General features: G+C 37.1%; 1 protein-coding gene across 6 annotated transcripts in view; it reads right to left on the reverse strand.

The window, feature by feature from the left end:
• stard13b (StAR related lipid transfer domain containing 13b) overlaps positions 1-24,018 on the reverse strand; it is an 88,982-nt gene that overhangs the window by 16,724 nt on the left and 48,240 nt on the right. The window contains exon 1 of one of the 6 annotated variants that reach the window (XM_084418296.1): positions 17,271-17,524. The exons of 4 other annotated variants lie outside the window; for them this stretch is intronic. In XM_084418296.1, coding sequence (XP_084274422.1) covers positions 17,271-17,433 — 163 coding nt within the window. In that variant the 5' untranslated portion in view covers positions 17,434-17,524. Of the gene's footprint in view, positions 1-2,336; positions 2,459-17,270; positions 17,525-24,018 lie in introns of those variants that run through there. One more of the 6 variants, XM_084418298.1, reaches the window with a different exon arrangement.

The following is a 24,018-nucleotide window of genomic DNA, read 5'->3' on the forward strand; positions in this document are numbered from 1 at the left end:
ATGCCAAACCACTTGACAATCCAAATCACGCCCCAAAGGGTCTCCTGTGGGTGGGTGCAGCCCATATGCCCGCCCTCCGAGCTGCGTCAGAGAGTCAATTGCCTGGGTTTCCATTCATCATATTGACAGTAACATGTATAACCATGGTGAGAATTCCTGCGCTGCCTCCACCCCACTAAGATTACATTTCTTTTGTGTCACCTCATTTACCGAACAATACGGTTTGTTCACTTCAGCAGCTCCTGTGGGAAAGACTAAATGCTGCACACGTCAACTGATATAAGATTTTTCTTTATAAGCATGTCACGAAACTCAGAGCCTATAGCTACTCAGCACAACTGTAGTAGTAACCTCTGAGGGATTTATCTGACTGAAGTAAAGTAATGCATGTAACAAGCAAAGCTACTGGCAAATATTATGCCCACGATATGACATGAAACTACAAACATTTGATTGTATACATGTATTTTCACAAGGTCCTCCCTAAAGCTATATATATATATATATATATATATACACTTAAAAAAAAAAAAAAAAAAGATATTACTACAATTTAAAATTGTAAAAAAAAAAAAAAAAATCTATTTTAATATATTGTAAAAATTTATTTATTCCTGTGATGGTAAAGATGAATTTTCAGCATTATATCTCCAGTCTTCAGTCACATGATCCTTCAGAAATCATTCTAATATGCTGATAAGCTGCTCAAAAAACATTTCTTATTATAATCAATGTGTTGCTTGATATTTTTGTGGAAACTGAGATTTAAAAAAAATTGACAAATAGAAAGCATTTATTTGAAATAGATCCTAATTTTGCATATACTGTATGCATTAAAATTATAAAACCTAAAAAAACTTCTAACTTGGTACATTACAAAAAAACTATATATATATATATATATAAATTAAGAACAGAACTCAAACTCCGCCATTCATTTGCTATTTAACATCTATCAAAAAAACCAAAACTGCTCTGGATATCCCAAGTGAATTTAAATGACATTTCTTGTGTAAAACATTGGAGTATAGAAAACCAGGTAACACTTTATTTTAGGGTTCAATTTTCACTACTAACTAGGTGCTTATTAGAATGCATATTACTAGGATATTGGCTGTTTATTAGTACTTACAAAGCACATATTAAAGCCTTATTCTGCATGACCATATTCTACATCCCTTAATCATACCCAATACCTAAACATAACGACTACTTTACTAACTATTAAGAAGCAGTAATTAGGAGTTTATTGAGGCAAAAGTCATAGTTAATAGTGAATATGTGTTCCCGAAAAACAGTAACAAAACAAAAAAGTATGTAACATTTAATGAACAAATTCCCTTGAAAGATTAAACAAAGTTTGTTCACAATAGTGTATGGAACACAAAATTTGTATCTATTTAAAAACAAATATCACTGTTATATAAAACATCAACATGCCTGTAACTGAAAACCGAGCGCCATTCAATTGGTTCAACAGAAGGTGAGGAAACCTCCTTTGTGACTAAGCGTCAATTCCCAGGAGTGCTGTGGGTGATACATAGCACCTCCTGCACTGTACGGTAACACTGAAAGTGTAGCAGCATCCTTATCAACGTCCCACAGCTGCAGCCAATACGGTAACAGCCAGAAACCTAAGCTGGGAATTCCACGTCGCACAGCATTCCGTAACACTATCCCGAAAGCTACGATTTCTTTTCCGTCATTGTCTTTTCTCAAAGAATCGGAAGGATAAAGAGCTCAGCTACTGGCACGCCACCAGCGGGGGAAACTCTCGCTTTTAAATGCGACCAAACTGCGTGCAGAGTACAATGACTCCCACAACAATAACTTCGTAACACAGCACGCCACCGACACAATACTAAAAGAGTGCCGCTTAATATGTGCGAAACACAGACACCTTCCTTTCCTCGTTGAATAACCTTATGTAAAAGAAGGAGGGATACGGTGTTCACTAAGGGTCAGCCATGGCACACGCTGGCACTTTGGCAAGCTGTCACAAATCCCGTTAGGAATTTAATGCACTGAACAAGAATTTGGTGTAGGATTTTTTTTCTAAACCCTTTTCACTTGGAAATTACAAGTACAAATAATTACAAAGAAATGGCAAGTAACAAAATTAAAAATTAACTTTTTAAGTAGAAAGACTGAAATTGTATTTTCTTGAAAAATGTCATCTAGACATCTGTCACAATGTTTAGCTTCACAGATGTGTGGATTCTGGGAGTTATTCAAATGCCATGCAATTTACAAAAATGTGAAATAAGCCATAAATAAATTAAATGCAGTGGAAGAACAGATCAATGAAAATTTTATAAAGTTGTACATGTACTTACGAGAGACTTTCATCCTGTTAAAAAAAAAACAGTCCTGTAAAGTTTAAACCCGAATTGCTTCTTCCCAAAACATCTTTTCTGTGCGCTCTTAACTCTCTCCTCTTCTGCTTCTCTCTTCTCAGCTTTTGTGTTTCTCTCTCTCTCTCACTTCCTATTTCCCTCCCCTTTATTTTTCACTCCCTCTGTCTTTGATTTACTCTCATTGGTCCTCAAGTCCAAACCCCCTTCCAGTATATCTACCCCCTCCATTCCTCTTCTCTCTTCCACTTAAACCATCACAACTCACTCCTTCTCTTGGCACTGCCCTTTCGGTCGCCCTCTAAGTGGCAGGACACTGGCAATGCGGAACTTTCTTTTCTTGCCGTCTTATGACGTAATCAACCCCCACTGATCCAATCGGTCTCCCAAACCTACAATCTAGCTCATGTAGTAAAGACTGCAGGATGTCTCACATCCCTTAACTTTGAGTTTTATAGCTTGGGGGGTGACTTTGATGTTGGCAAAATCTTCCTGTACAAGCAAGCAGGGTGAAACAGTCGCCCTCTTCCCTCGTAAAAGGTTCTTTCTTAGAATCTACAGATTCAAGTAGAACCTTCAACATTCATGGAACCTTTCCATTACACAAAAAGATTCTTTATATTCCGATTTTTTAAATGTTCTTCACTCTAAGAAATGTTTCTTTTAAGAACTGTTCTTTTGTGGCATCGCTCCCTTTTGGAACCTTCCTGTTGCTGGGAAAATGGGACAAACTGGGGGAAACCAAAATGATCCAAATTCCTGTAATGCCCCTCTGGATGACGGAAAACCGAAAGAGAATGTAACATCAAAATATGGCACATTTCAACACATTATCTAGTGTCAGCTGAGTGTTTGCTGCCCACTGATCGTTACATACATCAGAAATGTGACCCAAAGCATTATGGGAAGGCCCTTGTGGGCTGTAGCTACTGCAGTGGGATCAAACAATAAAGAAAGAAGACAAAAGACTGTCGCCAACAGAATGCCAGAAAGCATTCCACCAAACTCAAAAGAGCATCTTTGTTGTCTGATCGAGCTTTTTTAATAATGGTTTTGGGCCATATCATTGTTGCAATGCATTACAAACAAATGTTGAAACAGTATTTATTTTGTTAAATACATATGGAGTTGCATATGAGGTGCATATAATTATTATTATCATACCATAATGGTTATGTTGATAACCAATATGGTACATTAGATATTGCGCATCGATACTTTTAAATATATTTAACATACTAAAAACATTAAATAAATGTGAAGGTATACAGTGTAAATAATGTTAACATACTAAATTTAATAAAAAAATTATAATTTTACATTTTTAAATAAATTATTTCAAACAAATTATATATTTTATATTTATATATTTTATATATATATATATATATATATATATATATATATTATATGTATATATAATTTTTAACATCTTTAAAAAAATTTTTTAAAGGGTTAGGGTTATGACAATATATAATGTATAAAATAAACAATATATCAAATTTACATAATAAACTCTGTAGGATCTTAATTGGATATTTAATCTTATCAGAGTACTAGCTCTCCATAACGTCAGTCTTAGAAGGTCAGTCTAAAAGGCTTCAGGCAACAACACCATTAAACCCAGGCACAGCAATACAAGGAATGGCTGTGAAACCCTTTTTTGACCACCTTACAAAAACACAACGCGTGTTATGAATCAGCCAGACGGGGCTGTCGAGTGACTGAAAACAGTCATGATACAGGCTCACAATCTCTTACAGTAAAGCCTGATGTTCTCATTGGAAAACACCTGGAGGTAATTCATGGCACAGAATCAAAGTTCCACCGGCTGAGTCAGACGCCCCCGAGGGGACGCAGGACTGACAGACATCTCTTGGAACTCAAACAAATGCTTTTTTCGACTTCTGATTCCACTGTGTCAGAATAGACAAGCTTCCTTGTAATAGGAAACTATCTTCTATACTAAATGACAGACAAACATGAGACTGTTGTCTGTGGAAACCTCTGTGCTGGATGTGTCATGGTAAAACATCCGAACATCTGGCAAGACAATGGAAAAACTATGCATCAAAATCATTGGGTCAAACATTTAAAGATATACACTGACCAACTATATATATATATATATATATATATATCCTGAAAGAAGGGTCACTATTGGCCACTATTCTTGTCATAACATTACATGTAGGCCTGGTTTCAGAGACACTGGCTTTAGATTAAGCCAGGATTAGGTCTTAGTTCAATCAGGACATTTAAGTAGCTTTTATAAACGTGCCTTAGAAAAAAACATCACTGATGTGCATCTTGAGACAAAACAATGGCAGTGACATATTTCAAGATATGTCAGTGCAAGTTGCTTTCAGTTAAAACAGCTCAAACATGCATTTTAGTCTGGGACTAGACTTAAGTCTTGTCTGTGACACTGGGGGAAAATGACATTTTATGCTCAAACATGAATAGATTTTAAGCCTGTGTTCAATTTCCGAAAGCTTTTATCAGCGGTACTTCACTACCCCACATCCTGATCTAAAAGTAATGTCCTTGAGCAAGAGCTAAATATTTACACGTGGTAATGCGGCTCATGTGCATGAAAAGAGACGCGATGAGTATGGGGACATGCAGACGTACCCAAAATCTGTATACGCTCTGTCTGGCTAGTGATGTGGTGTGTCATGCCAAAACAGACATAAATCCGGCTCAGATTACCATCTCCCTATTGTTCGTATGGGGATTATATTACGACCACACAATGTATATAGTGTAGAGGGCAGCAAATGTATAAACATGTCTGCGGTTGAGTGTAACGTGATTGATTGCCATGTATGGTCAAACATTTTAGGACACTGGGTTTTTAAAACACCATTCACTGTATGTGTGTCTACGTCAGATGAGTCTATAGACGTCAAAGAAGCGTTCATGCATCACCAAAACACATATAAACTGGTAATGATTCATCTCACCCAGCATCATCTTACCTAAACACATCTGACCAATGCAGGAACGTCATGTACCTATTTTTCTGAGGACATGCCAGTGCTAGGCGAGATAGCAAAGAATTAAACCATTTATACGGATGGTTGTGGTCCACTGCTATTTTCGACCATGCTTTTATCATTTATTTTGGCTACTTTTCAAATGACTTTTATGGATAGATTTAGTTTTACCTTTGTCACACTTTCAATATTACAATATGTAAATCCATCATAAAAATATGAATTATCATGGTTTTAAAAATGCAATTATCTTATATGCATAGAAATAAATCATATTTCAAAGTATATTCAAATAGAAAACCATAAGTCTAAATAGTAATAATATTTCACTATATTACTGTATTTTTTCTGTATTATATGAGCATAAGAGACTTCTTCCAAAAACATTAAAAATAGTAATGTTTCCAAACATAAATAAATAAATAATAAATAAAAATGTGTGTATATATATATATATATAAGTAATAAGTAATAAAAAATGTGTATATATATTTAAATTATATATATATATATATATATATATATATATATATATATATATATATATATATATATATATATATATAAATAAAAATGTGTGTGTATATATATATATATATATATATACACATACATATATATATATTTTTTTATTACTGATTACTTTATTTTAGTTACTGTACTTGATTACAAAGGAAACAATGAAAAGCATGCTTGGAATGAGATATGAAAGATATCTGTTAAATATCTATAGTAAACATTTTTTTTCTTTCCACATATGCAATCAAAGCTTTTATTACAATTCAAAATAAATGTAAATTTTTGTGAAAATGTTTACTTTTCTGAATATATGATAAACAAAATTCTAGCTATATTATTAGCCTTAACAAGACAATAGTTTGTTCCAAAAAATCTTAAATGGCATTTTCATTATCATTTACCTGCCAGACTGCTATTAAATGCAAGTGTAACATAATTTGAGATGCAGCAGAAATGCTAATTATTTTCAGAATTCTCCTGTTATGTCTGATATAGTGTTAATGGACCAACAAAAGTGTGCAACTGAAAAAACACGTGTGCGTGTGTGTGTGTGTGTGTGTGTGTGTGTGTGAGAAGGTGATCAAATGAAAACTTGTTTGTGCTCAGCTTGATGCTTGAAGACTTACAGACAGCGCCCACAGCTATTGAGAGCCCTATTCGACTCAAAGGTCGGAACTGCTGGCGAAGCAAAACGTGGCTTTACAGGGAAAAGCCGTGGGTCATGATGGCAACGGTGTGGGAAAACTCCTCTATTATCTCACTGCCTAGGTTTTAATTAACACTAGCACCAGAGCTTCAGGAACCCCTGTTGGGCAACATCCTACATACAATAGTCAGGAATTAAAGAGAGGTGCCACTCAGTAATCTCACAACTTCACACGTCCACTCCTCTGTGGCAGGAGTTTTGCTGATAGAGGTTCACAGCTGGGCTGAGGGCCAAAGGAAATTACAATCGTTGGGAAGTAACGCACAAAAGCAGCCCTCCAGATAAGATGTAATAAATTCTTCTTCCTGACTAAACATTTGGAAGAACTGCTGCCTTCATAGTTGGCAAAAACAACAAGGATTAGGTCAGTTGGGGTTTTTTGGGAGGACATCACGCTCGTAATACTCATTTCCCGACCATGTCATGGGTTTTAAACGAGTATACTATTCTGATGAAAACAGTAGGTAAAGTCGCAGACAGTTAGTGTACTCGTGCTATTTTTATGACTATCCTCCATGGCATGATGTTGATGCAGCATGTCTAACTCGTACTATAAGCCAAAAAGAGCCAATTCTGATTCTGATTTCCTAAGTATCTGCTCGGCTAACCCCTTTCGAAGAACCCGATTCATCAGGTGCAACATGTACTGTACATGGATCAACATCTTTGTTGATCCTGGAACAACATTCCAATCAACCGATCTGATGGATACGTTTTTAGTTTATGTTAAGTTTAAGCTTACAACCAGGGTTTGGTTCTTCTACATCAGTGTTATTCATCTATCATTTCCCTTTGCTTTTTGGGATAGCTTATGGGTAGGGTTGGGTTTAGGGATATGGTTAGGATTAAATTTTCAGACAGGAATGTTGTTCCAGGATCAGCAAACTATGTTGACCCAGGATTGCGTCTAACTTGGCAAAATCAGGGTGTGCAACCCCTTTTGACAAAAAACAAAACAAAACAAAACAAAAAAACAGGAGTGTGGGTCTACTTTCAAAGGCACACAGTGAGAGCTTATTGATTTTGAGAGTGAAAAACACTTGTTGACTGCTGATAAAAGCTCATTGGGTCACAAGTCACTCTGTGTGTTTTTGTCCTGAAATGAATTCAAACAAGACTGGCGCAGCTGTGGTAACACACTCGCCTGATCCATTCAAGGACACCCACTGATTGTCCGCTTTCATCCACAAACCTCAGTCAGGGTAAGCCTTATTTGAGGTCACTCACCATAAAAATATACCATCTTTTACTATAGTGAATCAATTCAATGTACCTAGCATACGTTTTGGTGTTCTGTATAGACTATTTTCTTGGACTATTCTTATGGAGACTAAAATATGTGGTCATTTTATCTTAAATGGAAAGAACTGGGTGAAGATACTTAAAAATAATTTGTTTTAATAGTGAGTAAATGATGGAAGAATCCCATTAGGATTAAAACTACACATAAAAAGATGAAGGCTATCAAAGAACTATCAACGTTTAATGAAATTTTTACATTGTGTCCATTATTCATAATGATCTTGTGAATACTGACATCAATGTGAACCTAAATGCAGCCAGCATTGTTTGAATCCTAACAAAGAATGACAGCTTAAAATGATATGTCCATTTCGGGAGTCCTGCACGTGGTGGAAGAGCCTCTTCTGGTAAATATTTGGATCGCTCTAACCACGGAAAATCACTTTGGGTTGTTTGTCACACTGCACATTTGTGTAAAATATGATACACAACAGAACGTTCCTCCACAAAAGGAAAAAAAAAAGGAAATATATGGGAGGATTAAAGTGTAGCCGTATACCAAATAAGCCCATGACGTCTCTGCATAACTGGTCTTAAATTCACCGGCCCCATAGCTGTAAATTGATAGTACATTTTTGACATTGCGGCTGCTGTGGAGCAAGCCGAAAAGCAACTGCAATGGAGAATGCCAGGTCTTTACGGCAAAAACCGACGCTCCTCCAGTTTCAAGCAAAACCGAGACATTCATATTTGATCAACTTTCCTTACCACAGAGCAGTGACTCTAAACTCGCCAAAATAGAGGGCTAAATAAGGATTGGCGAGTAGTATTCAATGCTCTGAATGTTACCAAACATCTGGGAAATGTAAAGCGTGACACTTCGTAAACAGGTTGTGTGGTTTTTTTTAGGACTTTAACCAAAGTGAGGTGACAGGAAAAGTGCAGCAAGGATTTTTGCAGCCTTTCTTTTTCATCGAAAGCTTAGTTAATGTTTCTTGACAGTCAAAACATATTGAAATGTTAAAAGGAGGTACTGACCAAAACATTTTCTAAGCTGTGGCCAAAAGTGTTAAGAAACTATAATCCAGAGCCATAGAGCAGGTGTTCGCGTTCTGACCTCAGGGGTCAATATGTCTCTCCGCCACACATGTCTTCCATTAAAACCTCTCAAGTGAGCAGCTATACAAGGAAAGGCAGCTCAACCTGAACCACAAGAATACCTCAGGACCTTCCCTCCAGACACAAGATCCCCTAAACAAGACAAAGAAAAATCAATCAGATGAGCTCCCTGAAAAAATACATCTAGCAGACCATCTCTGTGTGCCAGATAAACACTTCCAGGCGCTGGCCTACAGCCATTTTCCCACATGCTAAAGTGTTTTGACAGCCATTTCAGGAGCTCTGCGGTTTTATTTTGTGTATATTTTCAGAGAATTAACATTAATGTGCATTTCAGCAGAATTTGTTCATCAAAGCTTGCTGCCGTCATCCACTCAGCGATACTCAAAGACTTACAGGAAGATCTGTTGGGTGAACCTTCGAAAACCATGTTAAGACAAACAAATCATTCTTGAACCATCAACGAGTCTGGATGAAGGAGGAGAAAAATATGCATCTGCCAGACAATATCAAAACAATCCACTCACGAAAAATAATAGTTCATATGAAACGAAAATCAGGTCAACATCTACTCACCCTCATGTCGTTCCAAGCGCATCCCACTTTCTTTTTGCCATAGAACATTAAGACAGTTGAAGAGTGTACTGATCTCAAAATCATTCTTTTGAGTCTGACCTTTTCAATGAATCATTTGATTCGGTTCAGATTCATTACTGCTTCTATCTTGAACTCTCATGAGCAGTGATAGTTCATCCGAAAATGAAAATCAGGTCAACATTTACTCATGTTGTTCCGCTTTTTGCCGTAGAACATAAACAAAGAAATTTTTAAGAGAATATTCATTCATTATATTGATTCATTACTACTTTTATTCTGACCTCTCATGAACAAGACACAAATTGGGTATATGTCAATACATTCAGCGAATATCTGCATACAATTCAGTATTTTTTCTAACCCAAAGCTAAATAATGACATATTTCATGTTGCTTTTTTGCCCTTTTTGAAGCTTGACAGCTCTAGTTTTTCACAATTATGTCTATTATGTTCTACGGACGACAGAAAGTCATACAGGTTTGGAACGAAATAAATGAGAAAAAGATGGTGCTGCTTTTTGGGGAGTTTTTGTCATAACAGTTTATCAAAAATAAGAGGACTAATTATCTGCTTCTCAGTCACTTCCTCTATTTAGTTCTTCCCCACCTCAGTGTGAATGAGTGAAGCACAACGACAGCCTGTACATACGTGTTCAGCGTGTGAAAAACACCTCAGACACTAATGACATGTCAAATCTTTGCACCTAAAATCAATAGGTGATTTTAAAAATACCGTTTCACAACTATTTTCCATGTCATGAACACAGAGTGTATCCTGTAATTCACGCTGCTTTGTGATACAGTATAAACATTCTCACAACACTGCAATTTGCCTTTCCGTGCCAATGTCTCACAGCTGTAGGATGTTGCAATTATCAGCACATGTCTTGCTCTTGCTGCAAAGCAGGTTTAAAAGAAACTACAATCTCTGTAATTTCACTCAAGAGTGTCTGTATATATCAAAGAAAAATGCTTCTTACAAAAATGTATGTGGCGGTACCAGAAGGTAATGAATAGCATATTGAAGGAAAATGGTGTTTATGGCACTTCCAGGTATTTCAAAAAATATGATTGTGCTATCATGTTCACATGGTATTGCCTTTGCACATGGTATTATTATATATTACGTATTATATATAATAATAAATAAAATAAAAAACACTTAAAAGCCAAACTATCCATATAAGCTTTCTAGTTCTGTATAGATTAATTTGAGTTAAAATGGTTATAAAATGATAAAGCATTGAGGTCTGTGATACACTTGACTGCAAATTCACATTTGCATCAGCAGGGGTCTCTCTTCATCTAAAAACACTGTCTAAGCTAATGCAACTGGAACAAAAATAGTCTTAAAATATTTAAAAGAACATTTTCTCTAACAATAAGTATAAAGACAGAAGACAGATTCCATGACTTCTTGCCGTCTAACTTAATTGCCATCATATATTAAAACATGCCAGCAGAATATTTGAAAAAGCCAACAAAGCACTATTCACTGAAAGGGAAAAAAACTAAATTACCTTACTACATTCTTTATTCTATCCTTGAACAGCCACTGAAATAATTCTCAGTCATTGGTGATTTATTCATCTCTCTCAGACTTTGTCAGCACCAGGGTTATATTTAGAAATGCAGAGAAAGTCACGACCCACAGGTCTGTTAATATGTCACGTCATCCATGGTCACTGCATTCAGACTCTGGCACACATTAGTGAAGGTTGTCAATGATTTACCCTCGTGTGACACAGATAACCCTTACCAGCTGTGCAGACACACATTCACGAGCTGGGTTTAACAACAGCAACACAAAGCATCCATCGTGTATGAAACACAATAATGTAAAGAAGTTATAATAAAGCAGTTACATGCTGAGAACTTCTTAAGTAATGGATAGGACTGGAGGATAAATGGGTTTACCATCACAGCCACTGATGGTTTGCCACTGGAAACATTTATGCATCCTCAGTACACACATTTTCACCATGCCTCGTCTACCATCGACGAACGTCTCTAACACATCTGAGGAACTCTGAGGAGACTAAATTCTGAAGGGAAACCCACCAGATTCCATCCACACTGGACCAAAGCCACGTCTAAGAACAAAACCTAAGGAGCCTGTTTACTTTACGAGCTTTTTAAGTTTTCTGGAAATCATTTGTCCCCTGCACTAATGAGCACTCAGCCTGGAAATCAACACTAATTTTCTTGTGGTTTCTAAGGCCCCTTTTGGTTTTGAACTCTCGGGATATTACAATCTGATGATGTTCCAGATCAAATGTTTGAATCAGATCCCCTTGAGCAACGGACAAGCCACTGTCACTGTTGAATAAACTAGACTTCACCTCCCTACAAAGAATCCTTCATCAGAGAGAGTTTTGGGCCTGATGGGGCAGCATTGCAATTGAGCTCTTCAGAGAAGACCATTTCAACGAATCCGATATCTACCACTTAAGCATGCCAGCATTCTGTGGCCATCCTGAGAGGCACTACGCTTTCAAAGAATAGGATATATCCAGTGAAGGAGCGAGAGAAAAGGTGAAGTGCTTTTGCTGCTTTTGGCTCGAGTGGCTCGGGCCTCTCCCCCACTTATACTTCCAAAAGCAGACAACGCGGACATGGGGGTCCAGCGTCGTGCTTCTCAAAACCTTCCCATCATGCAGCTCTAGTGGAAGTCCTTCTCAAATGACCCGCTCACCCTCACAGCGAAGAACGTAAAGACAATTTCCATAGATAAATGAAATACAACTTCAACAGCAAATAACAAAAAAAATTACTTCTAGGTGCCCATAAATGTTGCATGTCTAACTAAAAACATCTGGTGATAGATCCATAGATCGATAGATAGATCCACAGACAGATAGACTGATTGACAGACAGACAGACAGACAGACAGACAGACAGACAGACAGACAGATAGACAGACAGATAGATAGATAGATAGATAGATAGATAGATAGATAGATAGATAGATAGATAGATAGATAGATAGATAGATAGATAGATAGATAGATAGATAGATAGATAGACAGAGACAGAGACAGAGACAGAGACAAATGTGTAGTTTTGCAACACAAATAACTATTAAATTATCAAATTCCCATCAATAAATTAAAACAGTCAGAGGAGATGTGGTTAGAAAAATAAAAGTGAGCATCACCCGTAAACACCAAATTCCTCTGGGAGAGGATGGGAGGTGACAGCAATACAACAGTGTGGTAATGATCTTTACAGGGAGAGTCGTTACGAGCTGTGTGGGAGAGGTCGGGTATGACACAGCCCTTTGTCCTGACTCCTGACCCCTGCACTGGATACTATAAATTAAGTATGACAACTAATTAGGCTTGGTTACAGTACACCTTTGTTGAGTTTTACACTATCTTAGATGACACATTGTTGCTTAGTGCCTCTCTCATTCCCGTTTGATGGCTTGAGGCCAGATATTTAAATTTAATCGGCACCAGGTGATCCATTTTTATACTGCCAAATTGATCAAAATGATGTTTCAATGTCATGAGAGTGATTTTTATTACTGTCAGCAGCCCTTGGCATTCTCATTAGCTATTGGCAAATCAAACGTTCTTCCAAATTTTATTTTCTGGCATCTATATTTAATCTAATTACATTCAAATAAAACTATTTTGGAAATATCTGCTAGCTCAACCCAGGGAGGAAAATCAGAAACTATCATTAAAAATATTTTCCAGAGATATGAATAGCTCATTGATTTTATGCTTTGACAAAATGTGTCTCTCTGTGTTTGTCTCCATGTATGAATGGGTGTTTATGTGTAAGGATGGGAATTTTTGAATATCGTGTGTGCAGCTGTAACAGATGTGCAGAGTGTCTGGTGTCCAGATGGGCATCTAGAAGAACTCAAAGCACCAGTGCACCACAGGAATCAAAGCAGCTCCATTACTATAAACATCACTAAAGTATCTAGAGCTTCATTTCAGAGCTACCTCAAACACCAAAAGGAAAAAGAAACTCTTTATGGAGACTAAGTTCATCAGAATAGAGTCTTAAAGATAAGAAACAAGATAAGTAAAGGATACTAATGGTGTCTTCTAGGTTGGAATGCTATATCTGAGTGGGAGAAACTAGAGCTCAACTTCCTGTCTATGGTTGCCACAACAACAGAACTTAAATAAATCACACACAATTTCTCAAGAACTCATTTAAAAAAAAAAAAAAAAAAAAAAACAATGTTATATATATATATATATAGCCTTTAAAAAAATGTTGGACTTATTTTTAAAAAGCCATAAAAAGCTCTTATAGGCTCATACCTGGCAATAAATTGAACATTTATGATCTATTTAAAGATGATTTTGTACACAATCAAATAAAATCAACCAACATTGTGAAAACTGTAAGACAAATTTAATTTTATGTGAGTGTAAGAGTATTAAGACGAAGGGATTTAGCAGTACGAAGTAAACATCAGCAGCAAAAAGGCTGACAAAAATAATATATATATTTACTGTATATTAAATATCAATATTTAAATATGTATTTATATTAAAACGTTTTAAAGCATGTGTAATGCCACATGAGGATGTTTGTGGACATTCCTGAGTGATAATGCAAAGAAAAGGCTTTCATTCACTGAATAAAAAGAAAACAAATTTGTGGAAATCAATCATACTTCACAACTCCATCAGCATGTTTTCCACTGAGGTTTATTTCACAAATTAAATTAAAATATCTAACACAGCTGCTGCTATGTCAAAGAGGCACTGTATTTTCTATCACATTTCCAAAACTCATTTGTTTGATCTTCCTAAGGCTGATGAAATTTATTTTCACTGTTCCTGAACATTATAACCCAACGTTAATCTGTGTGCTGCACATTTTATGGAGAATCCGTGCTTGCAAGGTCTGTGCATGAAGTCCTATTGTTTGTTAACATTGTCAGGGTCTGAATCTGACATGAATTGGTTTGAAATTGACGCCATCCTCAATATTTACACTAGAGAAGAACCTGCCGTTATGGAGGGGTGGGACATTTCCTGAACATGCGCTAAGCACTGCCAATCACAACACACTGAGCCCACTGACCAATTACAGCACTTTTCGTATTGCGGAAGGAGGGGCTTCAAAGAAATGTGAAATAAACGACGTGTTCGGGCCAGACTGGGGAGAGAGGAGCTGTAATAATTTCTTGAGCATCAAATCAGCATATAGAATGATTCTTGAGCAACTCTGCTTGTTTGCTAAATAAAGAACTGGCTGTTTTCTTTACTCAAGAAACACTAGTATATATACGTACATAAAGGCTAATGTTTTATGTATTTTGAGGAGCAGAGAAGAGTGTCTAGAGAGTCTAGGATTCGTCGTCGAGTCAGCCTGTGTGTAAGTTGATGAAAACGTAATGCACTTCCTGCCAAAAGGACAAAACACATGTGTCCGATATTCTCCGAAATTCGTTGGTCAAAAACCTTGTAACTCCATTTGATTTGGGTAAAAAATGTATAATACAATGATGCATGCAAGTGTCTGACCACATATAAAGCCACAATATCAACTTTGACAATTCAGTTTAATTATTTTAAAAAAAGTTTTCTGCATTTCCTGAAAAGTAGCGTTTATGGAGACGATACACAAATACACAAATAAAGTAAACTTTGGGTATTTGTATCTTTCTTAGTTTGGCCCCCTCAGTGTCTATGTCAACAAAACAGAGTAGGTGGAATTGGAGCCTTTTGCCTACAACCCTCCTTAGAGCTTAGGTTGAACTCACACTCTTCAGCACTATACCAATATACGGGAAACATCCTTTAGGAGGGAAAAACCTTTACTGTGTAAACCAACAATACATCAGATGTTTTACTGGTTGTACGTGACTGACATAAACAAGAACTTTCTACAATATATCTAGGTTGATTGTCTATAAAACTTGTGAATGGACTTCCTGTTTGGAATGGATTTGTCCTTTACCTTTTCCACAAGCATGCAGCAGATCCATCAGGATTTGACACCACTACAATATCACAAATAAGGAAGGTATTACAGCAGTTGTCTGTCTTGTGTTCTTCCTAAACTAGATACCCCTGATGACAAACCAGACACCACAAATTCAAGAGGACAAGACCCAACACGCCCTGCCGTAACACCTTATCGCAGCCCATCAAGATCTAAACATGAGACGTATACCTGCATTTCTGAGAACATCTCCATTCAGAGAACATTCTGCGTCAGGTAACCTGAGAACATTCTAGAAAGCAACTCTGAGGTCAGTTAAAGAATGTCCATGCAAGTGACATAAAAATTGGGAAAGACAAATCACAAACGAGATCTCTTTAATGTCTCATTTGTTTCTCCTCGAAATAAATGACATTAAAAAGAGAGTGAACTGATGATTTTGCATTCTGCTTCTCAATTATTTTTTTTCCTACAAAAAACTATGGTAATCTCACATGTCTCATCTAGAGGTTTAAAAGAGATCTCAAAAAAGTCTGAAATTGTGGTCAGATGAGCCAAAACACCAAAGGCTGCCATCAAAAGTCTGATATTTCAATATGAACTCATATGATCAAATTCTTCCGAAACCAAATGATCTGAGCTATGGAATCAAATTCAATAACTCTAAACTCACAAATGAGATTGCTTTAATACATCTATATATCTATATCTGTATATAATGTTTCTCCTTGAAAGCAATGAGGCTGAAAGGAGAGCGAACTGAGACTTTTGCTGAAGTGCTCTGCTCCAAACAATTTGTTCTAAAATAAATAAAAACACTAGTAAATGTTCTGCTTCTTAATTTTGTTTCCTACAAAAAAAGTCTCCTCTAGCGTTTCAAAAGATATCTCTAAAAATGTGCTCAGATTAGCCAAGATACCAAACACTACAAGCAAATGTCTGAGCTTTCAGTATGAACTCAAGTATTTCTCATCAAATTATTACAAAACCAAAACCACAGTTTCAAAAAGCTCTAAACTATTCCCGTATGTTAATAATTATCCCATTTGTGTCTATTTTTATCTCTCCTGAGGAACTTTAGGAAAGACATAATAAAGCTTAAATAAAACATAACTGAGAATGTCATTAAGTCTTATACAGTTTTTCCACTTAGATGAAATGTACAATTCCTGATATAAAAAGAAAGAAACAGGTGTTATCTTCAAGAATATGTTAAATGAGGGCAGCCCTTCAAAAGAATGAATGGTCTGTCAGGGTCTCAATCACCCTGTAATGTCTGCCGACGCCTCAGGTAAACTCTTGTTGATGAACACAAAGCAAAGGGGAGGAGTTAAGATGTCAAATGCCTGAACAGCTCACCATTGTCTTCAGCTGAAACCAAAAGTTGGAGGTGTGATGGCGACAAATAAGAGTGTCCCCACAAAATATACTTTCTTTTCTGCCTCAATATAATGCAACATGAATAAAGTGCAATGAAGTATACGATTTTGAGTTAAATGAAGGTTCAAAGGTCAAGCTAGGGATTGTTACGTGTAACTAAGTTCATTAGTTTCTGAATGTTTAACTAGAGATAAATCAGTCACAGAAATGTGCGTGTGAGTCCTGTCACTCTCCGACCCATAGTTTGAGACCGTTCCCAATTAAAAGTTCAAGTGAAAGACAAAGTAATGGGTATAATATCTCAACAAACACTGGATATGTCTTTAGGTTTTCAAAAGGTTATCAAGCACAATGTAATGATACACCTCAGAAACTCGACTTTGACTCATAAAATCTTATATAACTTATGCCATGTTGCTCCACCTGGTCGTACCTGCCGCTATCCTCTTCAGCAGCTGCTGGCGGGCAATGATCCTGCCCAGCCTGTACCCGGAGCGCCGTCTGAGGTGGTCCATCCTCAGGTAAATATCCTGCGTCTCTGGGGTCATGTTGCCCAGGCATTCGCTGCTGTCGGTGCGTGACAACTGTCTGTACATGATCACACAATGTAAAACGTCCGGCCCCCCTCACCCTGAAAACAAACACCTGAAACAGTCAACCAACTGTCCGTCTGTCTACCAACAAACCAGCACGTGCGAGATGCGAGTCCGTAGAGCACTAGAACCTGGGAGGAGAGCCAGCAGTCGGGCCCGCCCCCTGTTCGAGTCACATGGCTAGAGGTGAGCCAGTGAGAAGCTAGGACGGAGGGGGAAAGCCTTGTGACCGAGCTGAATTCAAGGTCTGTGCGAGCGCTGCTCGGTTCAGGAGGGAAATATAAATACCAGAGGAATGCCTGTGAACTGAGCGAGTGGAGAAAGCTGGAGAGCAGGGGGCCGTGGGAGGGGGAAAAGAAAAACAGCGTGGCTAAGAGAAACACCCAGACCAAAAAGAACAAGCCTGCTGCTGTGAAGCACCACTCAGGAGCCAAGTTTGCACAGGAGGAGTTTGTTAGTTGGGGAAAGAGAAAGGAAAAGTGGCAGAAAGAAAGAAAACCATTAACTTAAACGTTTTGATTGTCTTTTCTTCCCTTTTGTGACGTATATCCAAAAGAAACGGCTTCTCGAACAAGAACGAACGTAGGACGGGACTTGATTTTGTCTATGAGGAATTGATTGGATCATTGTGGGTTACTATTGCTGTGAAGAGAAGAGATGTCACTGCAAGAAGGAGGGGAAGCTATTTTGATTAAAGATTACGAGGGCACATGAATTAAACGAAAATAATGATGTGCACAGATAATTTATCATGTATAATAAATTCTGCAATATTCAACAACAAAAAAAGACACAGAAGTGGCTATAGATAAATAAATAAAAAGGTGTCTTGTTGGTAAACTCGATCCCCAACCCCCTATTTGCTCTGAGCAGTGGGGCTTCACCTTGTGAAACAGACATGCTAAAAAGGCCATTTCACACATTCAAATCGGTTAAAAAGGAAACGTCTTAACTGTACAGTAGGTCAAACACAAAGACCTTTCTTTGTGATGTAATAATCTGCACTTATCACCTGGCATGAATTTCCTGCCACATTTCTTAAAACGTGGTGCCAAATAAGTGTGAGTCATTAATAACATGTTAACACACTTAGCTCTTAGCTCCACTTGCATTATTAAAAATAAAATTATAAAAAAAGAGAATAAAGTAATATTTATAATAACAATAAAAGTACATTAATGTATCGTATGACAATAACATAACTTTTTGTAATTTTATTTCAATACTTTTAGTAATCATTGTGTCAAAAGTAGAAATAAAAAATGTATGCAATGCATGTTATTATTATTATTAGTTAATAATCAGTTCAGTTGTATCAGTCATAATCAGTAAAATCAGCTGCATCAGTCATAATCAAGCAAGAAAAAGCATTTGATCTCTAATGCTTTCTGCATTAACAGATATTTCATGAATGCTGATGCTTCAATGAAAGACAAATGAGATCTACATGAATTTTGTGCTCTACAAATTTCCTTTCAAGGTAGTTGCTTTGTAACTACCAATAAAGCAAATAACATCCAAAATTGCATGCTTGCTATCTGTTAAACATGTCACATGTGTACATACATCTAATGTACTTGAACATAAATGTAGTGTACATAAATGTAATTCATAAAAAAAGTAAGGCACTCACAGTTTAGCTATACTAAATAAATACAAATATGTGCAAATGAAAAAACTAAAGGAAAAATTACATAATTCTTTGCATTATAAAAATGAATGAATGGAAGGTTTGCAAGAGCATCTGTTCCATTGCTGCATGGAACAACCGGAGTCTTCAGACTGAAAATAGACTCCACTTCAGACTGAAAATAGTTCCACCCTCTGTTGACTAAACTCCATCACTCTTAAGGCACTAGAGAACAGCATACAGTTACTGTAAGCATGCGTTATATGCCTCTCGCTCCTTTTCTATGTGTGAGCGAGCACATAAACAACTGAACAGGGTACGAATGGGCACGACACCAAGTTAAACAAAATCTGTGCCCCCTCCCAGACTGGCACACACTAACCGTACTCGAAACCACACAAAGACCGCAATTCAACCAGCGCCTGCAATCCTGCAGTTATTTATACATAAACTACCCCTATCCCTCACTCCAACGCCCCTCGCCACAGGAAAGTTTTCATGTTTTCTACACTGTAACGGTTTTAAGACGTTCTGCGCTGGTTGTGTCGCTACATTAAAAATGATCTCATGTGTTGACCCAAAGCTTGAGCTTATAAACAAGGTACAGTTCGCACTCCTGCTATCTGATAATGTACAAAGGTGCTCTTTTCACTACAGGCGTAACACCCTGAGCAGGAGTTTGAGTGATGGACCATCTAATGATGCGCTTTGTTTTCCACACAGAACATGATTAATGTTATCCTGAATGAAACACTGTGTACAGCACAATAAAAAATAATATATAATTGAAAAAAAAAACATTAATAATAATAAAAATAAATGCAGTGATATAAATGAAATGACTCTACACAAATCACTTCAGGAAAGTGTGAAACAGGCCGGCAAAAATAATATTCCATTCAAATGTACTCAGTTTTTGGCCATAGTATAAATGATTAATGGTTAACTGCTTCAAATATTTCATTGCTTGTGTTTAGTAATCCTTCATTCAGTGACAGAGCCTACTCCAGTTTTGGCACAGGTTTGGTTTATTTGGAGCACTGGCGGAGCTAGGGGGTGGCCAGGGGTGGCCGTGGCCACCCTTGGTCTAAGCTTGACCACCCCTTTGGCCACCCCTCTCACAACTGCTGTTTCTGTCTCTCTTTTTTTTACTGACAAAAAAAAAACCCTGAACCGTCTCTTTAAGACCACAAAAAACGTGAGACTTTTCAGACGCACACTCCTTCACCTCAGCGCCAGGCGCAAGTCAAACGAGTGCGGAAATGTGCAAGTGCCGAATGAGCTTCATCAGAACATCAGACAGTGATATGCACATAGTAAATATAGAGTCCATCTTTCTCAACTGGTGGGTTGCAAGACCGTTTTGAGGAAGTCGAATAGTGTAGTCAACAACAAACTTTATTTTAGAAGATGTGTGTGAAAGCTTGTGACACTTATGTCAGATGCTGAGAAAAGGGCGTTGTCCTTGTTCAGTTGGCTATATTCGTTAAGATGAGATATTGTCAGGCAAAATGTCAGTAAAACTAACTAACTTTTCTGTCATACATCTGACAGCCGTTGTACTGTGCTTGCGCCCATCACGCGCAAATGCGGCGCGCTGTAGCCGTAGTTTTCGTCAATTAACTCATGTAAGAATCAAAAAGGCGATTAAAGCTGTCAAAACTGCATGCATGTATTTGTTATAGTCTATATGCGTCACATGTGTCTGGATTAAAATATTCTGCTATGTGAGATCACAATATAAGGCACAAACTGATATGTAATGTTTTAATGTCCAAATAAATGTGAGCACTGTGCATTTGTAATTAATTTTGCGTTCATTTGTAAAGGACAAACAAAAATGGATCATTTTTAAATCCATAAAATAACTAATTTTACATTCTGGCAACATTACATTATGAAAAACATAACATTTTACATTATGTGCAGTTGACTTCCGCCTTTTTCACATTCTTGCACATGGGAGGAGAACTTTTGTTTTCCTTTTTAATTTAGGTATGATAGAACTGTTGCAATTATTTATTTTGACAACTAATATAGAAAGTTTAACTTTTTTTTGACAAACTCAGAATTGGTTGAATAGTTCATTGATTAGGCCTATATCAAACGCATTGAAGGTTGAATAATCTTTGGACTACAGTATTTATCTGCATGTTATCTCATCCATGAAGATGCAACAATGTAGAACAACCTATTGGAGATTTTGAGAACCAGAACCAAGCTAATTGAGCAAGTTGAACTTTAGCTACCTGTATAGTGTGTGCCCTTTTATTACTATTTAATTCATTTTAATATGAGGTGGTGGGTAATAATAAAAAAAAATATAAAATTCACTCAGTATTCCATGATTCCTAATTCACTATCTCAATTACAATTAAGTACAAATTAACTTTATTCAGTTGTGTAGGCAATAAAACAGTCCAATACATAAATAATTTTTTATGATAAAATAATAATATTTCTGTGCCACCCCAGACTGGTTGCTGGCCCTTGCCTGGCCACCCATATGAAAAAATCCTGGCTCCGCCACTGATTTGGAGGAAATGGGTGGTAACAACTATGTACTTCACTGACCCCATTTTACAGCACAATAAGCATAAAATCAGCTATTATATCATCATATATAATAATTTCAGTCACTTTAATTGCTCTTCATGTATATACACGCAATGTTTCCTCTCGCATTTAATGGTTTTGCATGGAAATGGCTCACAAGTATACTCAGTGATTGGTGAAGCACTCTGAAATAAAACTTTCAAAAAACTATTTAAAAAAGCTACAACTGGTGTAGATCAGTCAATTCAATTATCAGTAGCTTATTTCTAGAGAGCGAGAACAAGGACAGGTTTTTGTGTATACGTCTACGGCTACTATATTGAGTGATAAAAATATCTAGACTTTATTCCTTTATTAACTACTGACCAAGATTGCCCTTTAGATTGTCTCTCCTCCAACATATTTCAGCTTTATGTAGGAGAAGATGTGTTATTGAAAACAGATCAAACATCATTGTCATGCAGAACTGAGTGCTTTGCTTTGCCAGATTTAGCTCAATATTCAGAGCCAAACTTGCCCCTGCCAGGTCTCTCATCATCTCTATACTGGAGCCAGGGATGAATGTCTGACAGCTCTCAGAATAAATGTATGCAAAAGTGGAGGAGAGAACAGACCCTCCTCACCACTCGCCAAAGAATGCACATTCCACATGCTCTCTCTCTCTCTCTCTCTCTCTCTCTCTCTCTCTCTCTCTCATTTGAAGGGACACCTTAGAGCGGATGTAGTAAAGGCTTATTAGGCCAGCTATTATTTGTTTAAAATAAACTATTCTTAAACTACATATCCAAATGTTTTAAAAAAATAATCTTGATATAGCAATTACTATAATAATTTGAATGCAAAACTATTTTCAGTTATTGCATTTTGAGAATTAACTCTGTCCCTGCCAATGACGGAATTTTACGGCTTTCCATGTTTTCGCTGTTATACGGTAGAGGGGGCGCTATTTAGCATTTTCTGAAAGAGTACAGAGTCTCAGAAATAATCTTCACACAGGCAAAAAAAAGTAGCGGAAACAAGCAATAAAATCTGCCATTTATAATACATACGAGCGAGTCGCTCGAATGGCGGCAGCCATGTTGCGCCTCCATCTTGAAAATACATTCGCCAAAGAGAGACATACCTGGAAATTCACCTTTCGCGTTTTACACTCAGTGACACCGTGACGAATGCGAGGGGGAGATTACTCGCGACTGCCGGCAGATTTGAAAGATTGCTGATGGAGGATCACGCCTATTTTCGAGGACATGTAGCAGAGTCGCCAAGGAAGCGAAAGAGAGAATTAAAACGTCAACACGACAGGCAAATCAGCAAGACCAAAGTCAGTACTGGAATAACTTTTCCCAGATGGAAAGAGCTCATGAGGAGCAAAGATTTTAAACCGGACAGGTAATTCAGCCTATTTGTGTAAATTCGAAGTTGTATAGTTGCTTGTCCATGGTTGTGCATAACGCCAGAACGACCTCTAGTATAACTTGCGTTACTTTTCCTCGCGTCAATGGTGAAAAAGTATTGTTTACCTTGTAACATAAATCTGTGCTGCGACGGATCACAGGTGATTTTTACAAAAAATTTTGCGAAGTTGAACTGGAAGCCATGTTAATCTTGGAATAATACGGCCACCGTAGGAGTTAAAACGCCCTCGGAATTGAAAGGAACAGAAACTAATATTCACTGGGTAGTCATATATAATTTCACCGCTAGATGGGGGAAAATATCACACAGTGTAGCTTTAAAAGAGTTGCTTTTTCTAATGAAACTTACCCACATTCAAATGTTGATGTAAAATAATGCGTAGAAGAAGCTATAATAAAACTTTTCTTTTTTTTTTTTAGAAAAAAAAAAAATAAGGCTCTGTTGTTTCTTTTGTTGTACAGTATTGCATGTTCAGATATTCATACAACAAAATATTGTGGGGGGGGGGGGGGGGGGGGGGGCATTACATTTTTGCATCAAAAACGCTGGCGGTGGCTGACAACTTTTTTTGGCAATTTAAGGTCTTTGTGCCATTAAAACATCCTGCAAGTTTCAAAGCTTAAAAAGTCCTCCTCATTATAAAACGAGCATTTATTTAATCAAGCTCCAAAAACAGCTGGATATTGTGGGATCTGTAGCGTCACATGGGCAAATCAATGCATTTGCATATGACTGCCTCTAGACTATAGTTATACATTATCGTACCATAGGTTCAGTCGCTTAATGGCTGACACCTGTCAATGTGAGGTTCACGTCAAAAGCAAAAATATTATAATCACTGACATGGTCTAAACTGGATACAGCAATAATAAACTTTTGTTGAAGGAGGAAGCAGCCAACTAGATCTGACAGCAGCTGCATCATAAACCGCAAGTAAACAATTTCATAATGCTGCTCTGTCTGTATGACGTTTTTATAGATATAAT

This window comes from Rutilus rutilus, assembly GCF_951802725.1.
Source record: "Rutilus rutilus genome assembly, chromosome: 9".
In the NCBI taxonomy this organism is placed as follows: domain Eukaryota; kingdom Metazoa; phylum Chordata; class Actinopteri; order Cypriniformes; family Leuciscidae; genus Rutilus; species Rutilus rutilus.